The sequence below is a fragment of the Liolophura sinensis genome, unplaced genomic scaffold (genome assembly GCF_032854445.1).
Source record: "Liolophura sinensis isolate JHLJ2023 unplaced genomic scaffold, CUHK_Ljap_v2 scaffold_14, whole genome shotgun sequence".
In the NCBI taxonomy this organism is placed as follows: Eukaryota; Metazoa; Mollusca; class Polyplacophora; order Chitonida; family Chitonidae; genus Liolophura; species Liolophura sinensis.
In genome coordinates this window covers 394,483-407,088 of record NW_027017953.1, presented here as the reverse complement: position 1 = coordinate 407,088, position 12,606 = coordinate 394,483, and the positions used below count along the sequence as shown (strand labels likewise).

The 12,606-nt window shown below is 40.1% G+C and overlaps 1 protein-coding gene across 1 annotated transcript in view; it reads right to left on the bottom strand.

Moving 5' to 3' along the window:
• The window catches only part of LOC135481245 (brefeldin A-inhibited guanine nucleotide-exchange protein 1-like), an 85,671-nt gene that overhangs the window by 24,647 nt on the left and 48,418 nt on the right, over window positions 1-12,606 (bottom strand). The window contains 7 exon segments of the mRNA XM_064761088.1: window positions 60-218; window positions 1,410-1,538; window positions 1,816-1,970; window positions 2,512-2,674; window positions 2,874-2,958; window positions 3,609-3,779; window positions 4,051-4,085. Coding sequence (XP_064617158.1) covers window positions 60-218; window positions 1,410-1,538; window positions 1,816-1,970; window positions 2,512-2,674; window positions 2,874-2,958; window positions 3,609-3,779; window positions 4,051-4,085 — 897 coding nt within the window.

The following is a 12,606-nucleotide window of genomic DNA, read 5'->3' as shown; positions in this document are numbered from 1 at the left end:
TACTTCCCACCGGGGCTTGCCCCGCTGTGAGCCTAGTTCTGAGAGTTGTCTGCCCTTACCTCCAGCCAGGACTTGCCCAGGTAGTTTCCATCCGTATGAGCCACTGAGATCAGGGTTTTGATAGTGTCGATGTTTTTGGCCTTCATTTCTGTGATGGGAGAGGTCGCTGTGAGAAGTGTAAAGCGAGCCAAAGCCTGCACAAAGGCATCTCTTTCCAGCTGTAATGGCAACATCAAAATGGTAAAATCTCATTTCACACAAAAATAACATGGTAGTTTAACTTAATTAGAGACTAAACTACTTGTATTTATTTAATTATTTGATTGGTGTTTTATGCTGTAATCAATAATACTTATACAACTTTCACTTTCACTGATACAACGGGGCCCACATTATGGTGGGGGGAAACCCATGGCCATCTGCAGGGTGCTGGCATAATCTTCTGACGTACCACTAGAGAGGAAGCCAGCATGAGCTGGACTTGAACTCACAGCGGCCGAAATAAACTACTTGCAATTAGTCTGAGATAAGTATAGACAAAGGTGGTGTTCTTGACATTGGCATGACATTATCATTATAAAAAGTAAGTAGAGGCAGTATGACATGCACAACACTAGTTCTCAGCTTCCCAGGTCCTGAACTGCTCAGCCTCCCAGGTCCTGATCTGCACAGCCTCCCAGGTCCTGAACTGCACAGCTTCCCAGGTCCTGAACTGCACAGCCTCCCAGGTCCTGAACTGCACAGCCTCCCAGTTCCTGAACTGTACAGCCTCCCAGGTCTTGAAATGCACAGCCTCCCAGGTCCTTAACTGCACAGCCTCCCAGGTCCTGAACTGTACAGCCTCCCAGGTCCTGAACTGCACAGCCTCCCAGAGACTTAACTGCACAGCCTACCGGGTCCTTAACTTCACAGCCTCCCAGGTCCTGAGCTGTACAGCCGGACACCACTTTCACAAAACTTTAAAAGTTATGTTTCTTGTCACTTTTTCATAAAAGACGTCTAGGTTATACTGCCATAAGGCAATGTCATTTACCAGAAAAGTTTTGTGAAAGTGTCCCCAGGTACCTGCTGAGGTGTGGTGGTTGTCAGGTACCTGCTGAGGTGTGATGGCTGTCAGGTACCTGCTGAGGTGTGAAGGTTGTCAGGTACCTGCTGAGGTGTGGTGGTTGTCATGTACCTGCTGAGGTGTGGTGGTTGTCAGGTACCTGCTGAGGTGTGGTGGTTTTCAGTTACCTGCTGAGGTATGGTGGCTGATCTGCTTCCTTCACCTGTAAACTGTGACCTCTGCTTGAAAGTGAAATATACGGGGAAAAGCAAAACACCAATCAAGTATTTAAATCTATCACAGCTATGTCAGATCTAAATGTAAGCTATCTTTGTTAATTATCTTGTTTTGAGGTCGCACCCACCTCCATATGGAATATACAGGCAATGCGTATAGCACAGCGAATCCCATCCAGACAGAACGTAGCAATGGCCTGATCATCGCAGTCCTGTAATCCCACGCTGAATGCTGCCAGAAACGGGGTCCACGCCATCTGCAAGAGGGGACAAATCATCACATACCCAACAATCGACCACATACCCAGTTTGCTGGCAAACTTGACAACTGTCATGCACCTCGCAACTGTCAGCAACGTCACTTAAACTAGACCAGATTTAAGCCTTTAGAGGCATTATTTTACTCATTCAAATAATTTTCAAACTTTGCCTCCAAAGCTACCCAAGCTAGAAACAAGCTGTTTCTATAATTGACAGAACTAAATATCTTAATGGTCCAAATGAGTCAGTTATGTAACGTAACATGTGACAAACCTTGAACATAGGTCTGACATGCTCCAGGTGGGTGGCACTGGTGAAGTTAGACTGGACATGACTAACCCCCTCCATTAACACCTTGGCTGTCTGAGCCATCTGCTCCATCTCCACATTGTACAACAATCTTCTCTGTTTGTCACTTGTGATGTTCCCTATGCACAAACAAGGATCAAAGCATAGAAAACAATTTGGATGCTCTATGAAAAGCTTGAAAATAAAAGTTATACATTTCATGCATAATTTAAACTTTACATGCACATATGCATATATAGATGGATTAGCTTGTCAGGACAAGGACTACTGAAGTCATGACAGCAGCAATCCCCAGTTAGGCATGTATTTAAAAGTCATTCCTCATAACCAGAAAAGACTTCAAGACGAGAGAATAAATTTTTCAAATGATCTGATTTATCGGATTAAGCTAACTGATGAATACTGCAATTAAAGTGAACATAGAGTCTGAATTTAGTTTTTCCTGAAGTTTCATCTTTTATCAACAAAATAAATAGCAAATGTTCGTCACTACCTAGCCACTCATTTGGTGACACCATTTAGCCTTGCCGCAGCTATCTAGTGTAATGTCAGACTTCATGGCAAACCGTGGCAGACTTCATGTTCACTTTAGCATGTACTTTCACAGATAAGTGGAAAAAGATTTCCATGAATGACTACTGGAGAAAATGGGTTACATACGGCTTGCCTTTCCAGGTTTTTGACTTCCTGTTAGTTTCATTTTGATCTCATTGCCAGCAATCTCATCATATATAGCTGACAGGTACTCTCCGGGCAGATCCTTACTGTCGTTAATGCCCCGGTTCATCTTGATGTACTGCTCCTTGGTCATCTTATGAGCCACCTGAGGATACACATAACAGCCATCATCATCACAGGTAGCATTGCAAACTGATAATTTAATAACACTAACGCATATCACTTAGATCCATTTCATTTTCAACAGGCAGCAACCTTATACATGTTTAAAATCTTCTCATTCAGATGTGCAATTTTTCACAATTGTTCTAATAATGCAATGGTTGTGCAGATTTGCAGATTACCTGTGGGCTGTGGAGATCTGTGGTCAGCATGATGATAGAGTAGGCTAACACGTAGGCAGTGTCTGCACTGGCAAACAGATCTGATCTGGAACAGTAAGAAACAGGGGAGATAACTACAACACACAAAACACAGGGTGTGTCTGCACTGGTAAACATATCTGATCTGTAACAGTAACAAACAGGGGAGATAACCACAACACATAAAACATAAGCCGTTTCTGCACTGGTAAACAGATCTGATCTGTAACAGTAACAAACAGGGGAGATAACTACAACACACAAAACATAGGCCTTGTCTGCACTGGCAAACAGCTCTGATCTGTAACAAAGTAACAAGCAGGGAAGAAAACTACAACACGCAAAACACACGTAGTGTCTGGTAAACAGACCTAATCTGAAAAAGTAACAGACAAGGGAGATAACCACAACACACAAAACATATTAAGGGGAGAGAACTGCAACCGTAGTGAAATGACATACTGTGAAAACTACCCTTCTCCGTTGTTAACAGAAATACTGTGTAAACAATATGATCAAATGATAGATTTAAGTCTCTACAGCCTCACTGCTCACATCAAACAAATAACAAAAGTTGGACTCACTCTAGTCCACCGAGTGCATACCTGACGTGAACATATCAACTTTCTCCCTACACTGGGAGATAGGTCACATGTAACACCTATTATATGTCGATACGACATAGCCATGTCATGAAGACAGGACATCATTACTTACGTTATGTTACATGAGCAGAACCTGTCAGCAAACTTCTCCATGAGCCTGTCAATTTTCTGAGCTTCTCCGGGTAAGCGGAATCCCTCCAGGAAACGCCGGAGAGCAGAGACAAAGTCCAGATCATGAAAATCCATCTGATCCACATAGGCGTACATCACCTCCTTGTTAAGTCTGTAGCAATATAACATAATAATATAGGTACAAATATGAATCACTGTCCTCTGGTTTGATTGAGACATTTCATGACTGTTTGATGGGTGTCTCTGTGGCTGAGGTGGTTAGCGTGCCCGTGAGCCGCAATTACCCAGCAGTTTCTCACAAATGCTGTCACTGTAAGTTCAGCTCAAGCCGAACTTGAGATAAAGATAACTACCTTCGCATAAATCAACTTATGCTGGATTCTGTCAGGACTAAAATAATAAATTCAATGATTTTTACTTACTTTTCATTCTCGCCAAGAAAGTCTCCAACCACCATCTGCAAGTGAAAACAGAAAAACAGATATACAAATACAGAATCATATCTGCACCTCTGAAAACTGAAAGATCACAAAACAGAATTCAGTAAGCTGACAGAATTCATTTTTTTTATCTCCTCAAGCAGCCAGATGTGTTGTTTTTATTGCAATCCCTGACTTCATACTGAGGTCGAGCCAGCAAGACCTGGATTTGAAGTTTCCACCTCATTGGGCAAATGCTTATCTGCAGGGTTGAGAGCAGCCATTTCTGCAAGGACCCCCTGATAAATTCTTGGGACATTTTATCAGTGTTAATGATTCCTAATCTGGTGCATTACAGAGTTGGTGAATTACACAGCTGGTACATTACAGGGCTGGTGCATTATAGGGCTGGTACATTACAGAGTTGGTGAATTACAGAGCTGGTACATTACAGAATTGGTGAATTACACAGCTGGTACATTACAGAATTGGTGAATTACACAGCTGGTACATTGCAGAGCTGGTACATTACAGAGTTGGTGAATTACACAGCTGGTACATTACAGGGTTGGTGCATTACAGAGTTGTTGCATTACATAGCTGTTGCATTACAGAGTTGGTGCATTACAGAGTTGGTGCATTACAAAGTTGTTGCATTACAGAGCTGGTGCATTACAGAGTTGGTGAATTACAGAGTTGTTGCATTACAGAGCTGGTGCATTACAGAGGAGTTTCAAGATATCATCCAATACCACAAAGATGTTATACAACATCAGTTTTTCTGCCCATATTACTTATAATGACCTATTATGTCTATAAATGAAGAAGCAAATATTTGGTTTATCTGGTCCTGGTCCAAATGGAAGTATGACCTGATGCAAGGCACTTGGACACCTTGTTTGTGTCTACAGGAAATGTCCTCATCTTTCTCTTGGACACCTTGTTTGTGTCTACAGGAAATGTCCTCATCTTTCTCTTGGACACCTTGTTTGTGTCTACAGGAAATGTCCTCATCTTTCTCTTGGACACCTTGTTTGTGTCTATACAGGAAATGTCCTCATCTTTCTCTTGGACACCTTGTTTGTGTCTATACAGGAAATGTCCTCATCTTTCTCTTGGACACCTTGTTTGTGTCTACAGGAAATGTCCTCATCTTTCTCTTGGACACCTTGTTTGTGTCTACAGGAAATGTCCTCATCTTTCTCTTGGACACCTTGTTTGTGTCTACAGGAAATGTCCTCATCTTTCTCTTGGACACCTTGTTTGTGTCTACAGGAAATGTCCTCATCTTTCTCTTGGACACCTTGTTTGTGTCTACAGGAAATGTCCTCATCTTTCTCTTGGACACCTTGTTTGTGTCTATACAGGAGATGTCCACAGCTTTCTCTTGGACACCTTGTTTGTGTCTATACAGGAGATGTCCACAGCTTTCTCTTGGACACCTTGTTTGTGTCTACAGGAAATGTCCTCATCTTTCTCTTGGACACCTTGTTTGTGTCTATACAGGAAATGTCCACAGCTTTCTCTTGGACACCTTGTTTGTGTCTACAGGAAATGTCCTCAGCTGTCTCTTGTGATTGGAGATCAGCATCAACACAGGATTACGGCATATCACAGAGGTCAATCCATGAGAACAAACACAGGATTACGGAATATCACAGAGGTCAATCCATGAGAACAAACACAGGATTACGGCATATCACAGAGGTCAATCCATGAGAACAAACACAGGATTACGGCATATCACAGAGGTCAATCCATGAGAACAAACACAGGATTATGGAATATCACAGAGGTCAATCCATGAGAACAAACACAGGATTACAGCATATCACAGAGGTCAATCCATGAGAACAAACACAAGATTACGGCATATCACAGAGGTCAATCTATGAGAACAAACACAGGATTACGGCATATCACAGAGGTCAATCCATGAGAACAAACACAGGATTACGGCATATCACAGAGGTCAATCCATGAGAATAAACACAAGATTACGGCATATCACAGAGGTCAATCCATGAGAACAAACACAGGATTATGGAATATCACAGAGGTCAATCCATGAGAACAAACACAGGATTACAGCATATCACAGAGGTCAATCCATGAGAACAAACACTGGATTACGGCATATCACAGAGGTCAATCCATGAGAACAAACACATAAACAAACCCACAACTGACAGTTAGAAATCTGACAGTTGGTCCCAATGTTGCCTGTGGGACTTGGTCCTGTTACTATACAGAGGGACTCAGAATAAAGACTGAGTGTGTCTGCAGGCTGACAATCAGGTGACAGTAACAGGCAGAGGTTGCCCTGACTTCCTTGGCCCAGATCCTGACAATAGTGCCAGACATAATAACTCAGCATGCACATCAAACTGGTTCTACTGACATTCCAGGTAAACTGACATCTCTCCAGATTACAACCCTTTAAAATGCAATAACAGAAATGTTTACTTAGTCAAATATTTATGGTGCAGAACAAAGCAGACGTCTTCATGCTTCCAGTCTGTATGCTGTGTGGGGGATCTAGACTGGTGGGGAACTCTTCATGGCCATGTAAAGATTTCAGCCTGTGATTTGCACGTCTAGGTATTCCAAAGAAAGTCACTCCATGCTCAAGAACACAACCCATATCATAAATGACATAATATTTTGCCTCAAAAAGTGCATTTTTAGAGACAAACAAATGTCATACAAATTTACTTTTGAAGCTGAAATTTGGATGACTAGGATATCATCGTACCTTGCAAACACAGCTATAAATACTTGTCTAAGATCAGCAGAATCTCAGAATCAGGTCAAATGTGCAACTTTGTCATGCTCAAATTTGAGGTTACTTTACACCATATATGCAGTTCGCTTTGCTTTGGGTATAGCATCGCTTTGAGTATAGCATCGCTTTGAGTATAACATGGCTTTGAGTATAACATGGCTTTGAGTATAACATCGCTTTGAGTATAGCATCGCTTTGAGTATAACATGGCTTTGAGTATAACATGGCTTTGAGTATAACATGGCTTTGAGTATAGCATGGCTTTGAGTATAGCATGGCTTTGAGTATAACATCTCTTTGAGTATAACATGGCTTTGAGTATAACATGGCTTTGAGTATAGCCTCGCTTTGAGTATAACATCTCTTTGAGTATAACATGGCTTTGAGTATAACATGGCTTTGAGTATAACATGGCTTTGAGTATAGCATCGCTTTGAGTATAACATCGCTTTGATTATAGCATGGCTTTTTCCATGTACAGAGGATAAATGAGAATTCACCATTTATGGTTACTCTGCTGTCTATAGTTTCATGAAATGGAGACACGCAGTCCTGCAGGATTTCTATGAATGGCAAGAGAGCTTACAACCTATATGGGTAGATCTGTACTGTTTGTAATAGCTTATGATAAAGGCACGCTTACATATACATAGCATAAACTTCCACCCAGAACAAATTGCCAAAACACTCCGGACCTGCAACTTGCTCCTTCCCATAAACAGGACCATGATACTTGTACTGGTTGTAACATACACCCAAACCATCCACTCTGTTGATCTATCTTCTCACGTCATCTTATAATACACATACATCAACTATCACATACACTGTATAAAGTCAATCATCTCTACTGGCTGGTACCTTCTAACAAATCCTGCTACCGACTAAACCCATGGACAAAATATATTTTGTTCTTAAGAAATGCTGGTAAGACACTTATCTGTCAGCCACCAGTAAACTATGAGCAGAGTTGTCACAACAAAAATGCCTGGGTCAGGATTTGAAATTGTGACTGTGTGGATATTAGCAGGCTCTGAGCCCACAGGGCACTAAACTCCTAATTTACAGCAGCAGTTTCCACTGTTTCCTTTCTCATGACATTTTGGCCCATCCAGCATCTCCCAGCCACTAAAACACATCTGCTTACATCTCAAGTGTTTACTCCTTGACACATGCTGCCCCTCACAACACAAGCACTTTGCTCTACTCTCTAAACACAAGCTTATCTTTATTGTTAGCCAATGGGTGTTCACTTCTGCCAGGTCGCTTACTATGAAAGTCTTATTACTTCAGCTCATACATGATCCCAAATTTCCTTCTGTGGCCTTCAACAAGTTCAATCCAGGTCATTCAGCGAGTTTGAAGTCTGAATATGAACAAAAACTTCTGCAAACAAATACATCTAGTTTCCAAATGAATTTCAACTCAATTCAGCAATAAACAAAATCTCTTGTCATTAAGCTGAAAAACACTTTCTGTTTATCAATTATAAGTAATGCCTTAATGCCAGAAATGAAAAGATTGTTTTAATAAGTAAATTGTAGTATTAAGATCAAAGTTGTTGTGAGCTCAGCGTTGGTATGAAAAAGGCATAGCTCAAAATCCTTTGTGTTCAGGACAAAAAGCTCAACCCTTGCATATAACTAGAAAGTCAATCTGTAATAAAATTAGAATACGCTTTATCTCACTTTCAGGTTTTTACATAAAAATGCACTTTCTGAAGCACATAAAGGCTTTAAAATGATACTTTTTCTGTTGATACTTTGATTAAAATATTATCAGAAAAAAAATAACCTCACAAAATTTCTCAAGTGGTGCCCGCAAGAGTGAATGAATCAATCAGGAAAATGCTACACTTTAGTAGCGGTATGTACTCAAGACTTTAGGTGAAATACATTATCGGTATGAACTCAACACTACGTGAAATACAGTATTAGTATGCACTCAAGACTTTAGGTGTAACACATTATCGGTATGCACTCAACACTTTAGGTGAGATACAGTAGGGGTATGCACTCAAGTCTTCAGGTGAAATACAGTATTAGTATGCACTGAAGATTTTAGGTGAAATACAGTAGCGATATGCACTCGGTTATTTGCTTGCAAAAACCACATGTTCTTCAACTATCCACTACTCTTCCCTAAGGACCATCCCCTATTTATTGCACACCTCACTTATTCATGTATTTATAGTCTCCCACATGACTGTTTTTCAGTTGTTCCTAACTGTAAATGAACTACTGGGAATTTCAAATCTCCAAGGTAAAGCAGTTATTGGATCACCATGATTCACAGGAACACTAACCATATTTTCACAGGAACGCTAACTGTATTTTCACAGGAACGCTAACTGTATTTTCACAGGAACACTAACCGTATTTTCACAGGAACGCTAACTGTATTTTCACAGGAACACTAACCGTATTTTCACAGGAACGCTAACCATATTTTCACAGGAACGCTAACTGTATTTTCACAGAAACACTAACCGTATTTTCACAGGAACAATAACCGTATTTTCACAGGAACACTAACTGTATTTTCACGGGAACACTAAACCGTATTTTCACGGGAACACTAAACCGTATTTTCACAGGAACACTAACCGTATTTTCACAGGAACGCTAACCGTATTTTCACGGGAACACTACCTGTATTTTCACAGGAACACTAACCGTATTTTCACAGGAACACTAACCATATTTGCATAGGAAAACTAACCATATTTTCACAGGAACCATATTTTCACAGGAACACTAACCACATTTGCACAGGAACACTAACCGTATTTTCAAAGGAACACTACCCATATTTTCAGAGAAACACTAACTGTATTTTCACAGGAACACTACCAATATTTGCATAGGAACACTAACCGTATTTTCAGATGAGCACTAACCACATTTGCACAGGAACACTAACCATATTTTCACAGGAACACTAACCGTATTTTCACAGGAACACTACCCGTATTTTCAGAGAAACACTAACCGTATTTTCACAGGAACACTAACCATATTTGCATAGGAACACTAACCGTATTTTCACAAGAGCACTACCTGTATTTTCACAGGAACACTAACTGTATTTGCACAGGAACACTAAGCGTATTTTCATGGGTACACTAACCATATTTTCAGAGGAACACTACCTGTATTTTCACAGGAACACTACTTGTATTTTCAGAGAAACACTAACAATATTTGCACATGAAGGCTAACCACATTTGCATGGGAACACTAACCGCATCTTCACAGGAACACTGGCCTTTTGTTCACAGGAAAACTAACCGTATTTTCACAGGAACACTAACCATATTTGCATGGGAACACTAACAGTATTTGCACAGGAACACTAACTGTATTTTCACAGGAACACTAACAGTACTTCCACAGGAACACTAACTGTATTTGCACAGGAACACTAACCGTATTTGCACAGGAACACTAACCGTATTTGAACAGGAACACTAACCATATTTTGCACAGGAACACTAACCATATTTTCAGAGAAATAATAACCGTATTTGCACATGAACAATAACCAAATTTTCACAAGAATCCTAACTGTATTTGCACAGGAACACTGACCGTATTTGCACATGAACACTAACTGCATTTTCACAGAAACACTAACCATATTTTGCATGGCAACACTAACAGTATTTGCACAGGAACACTAACAGTACTTCCACAGGAACACTAACCGTATTTGCACAGGAACACTAACCGTACTTGAACAGGAACACTAACCATATTTTGCACAGGAACACTAACCGTAACCTAAAGTCTTGAGTGCATACTAATACTGTATTTCACGTAGTGTTGAGTTCATACCGATAATGTACTTCACCTAAAGTCTTGAGTGCATACCGATAATGTGTTTCACCAAAAGTCTTGAGTGCATACTAATACTGTATTTCACGTAGTGTTGAGTTCATACCGATAATGTATTTCACCTAAAGTCTTGAGTACATACCGCTTCTAAAGTGTAGCATTTTCCTGATTGATTCATTCACTCTTGCGGGCACCACTTGAGAAATTCTGTGAGGTTATTTTTTTTTCTGAAAATATTTTAATCAAAGTATCAACAGAAAAAGTATCATTTTAAAGCCTTTATGTGCTTCAGAAAGCGCATTTTTATGTAAAAACCTGAAAGTGAGATAAAGCGTATTCTAATTTTATTACAGATTGACTTTCTAGTTATATGCAAGGGTTGAGCTTTTTGTCCTGAACACAAAGGATTTTGAGCTATGCCTTTTTCATACCAACGCTGAGCTCACAACAACTTTGATCTTAATACTACAATTTACTTATTAAAACAATCTTTTCATTTCTGGCATTAAGGCATTACTTATAATTGATAAACAGAAAGTGTTTTTCAGCTTAATGACAAGAGATTTTGTTTATTGCTGAATTGAGTTGAAATTCATTTGGAAACTAGATGTATTTGTTTGCAGAAGTTTTTGTTCATATTCAGACTTCAAACTCGCTGAATGACCTGGATTGAACTTGTTGAAGGCCTAATAAGACCAGCCTTCTCACACGCAAAACAGGGGAAAAACAAAAAAAAACCCAACACATTTGACAGATTACTGCTTTTTTTTCTTGACTGCTTGACAGATAACAGTCTTGTATCCATCAGCGGTTATTAACTCTTGCTCTACACGGTTTTTTCTGCCATTTGACACGTGTAATTGTTTCCAGCAACGCATACACATATGTAAGTACTGGTAGACATTGTAGATAACATAAACCACACACTGACCAGCTGCTTCACATTACAAGCTGGTGGTTTTTCACTTGTCTAATTGATCCCTGAGCATGTCTGAGATATTACTCAGTGGTTGATACAGGACCATGAGTTCCGCCAACAGTTCACAGCCGTATGTAACAGTTAACTTGCCTTGTAAGACAGCACAAGATGGGGGTGTTAATACATGGGCTACCCTGCCTCCATTAACTGCTCAACCTACACTGTCGTCTCAGGTGTCCATGCCAGCCCTCCCTAATGAGGCAGGAAACAAAGTAATTGAGAGTGGAGAGCATAGACAGCATTTTAGAAATGAACACTTGATGGCTGTTCCCTCCAGTCGAATACGAGTACAAGTGACAATTTGAGAAATGAACACTCGATGGTTGTTTCTTCTAGCTGTATACCAACACAGGTGACAATATGAGAAATGAACACTCGATGGTTGCTTCTTCTAGCTGTATACCAGTACAAGTGACAGTGTGAGAAATGAACACTCAATGGTTGTTTCTTCTAGCTGCATATCAGTACAAGTGACAATGTGAGAAATGAGCCCACAATGGTTATTTCCTCTAGCTGTATACCAGTAAAAGGGACAATTTGAGAAATGAACACTCAATGGTTGTTTCTTCTAGCTGTATACCAACACAAGTGACAATTTGAGAAATGAACACTCGATAGTTGTTTCTTCTAGCTGTATACCAGCACAAGAGACAATCTGAGAAATGAACACTCGATTATTGTTTCTTCTAGCTGTATACCAGTAAAAGGGACAATTTGAGAAATGAACACTCAATGGTTGTTTCTTCTAGCTGTATACCAACACAAGTGACAATTTGAGAAATGAACACTCGATGGTTATTTCCTCTAGCTGTATACCAGTACAAGTGACAATGTGAGAAATGAACACTCGATGGTTGTTTCTTCTAGCTGTATACCAGTACAAGTGACAAAGTGAGAAATGAACACTCAATTATTGTTTCTTCTAGCTGTATAGCAGTACAAGTGACAATTTGAGAAAT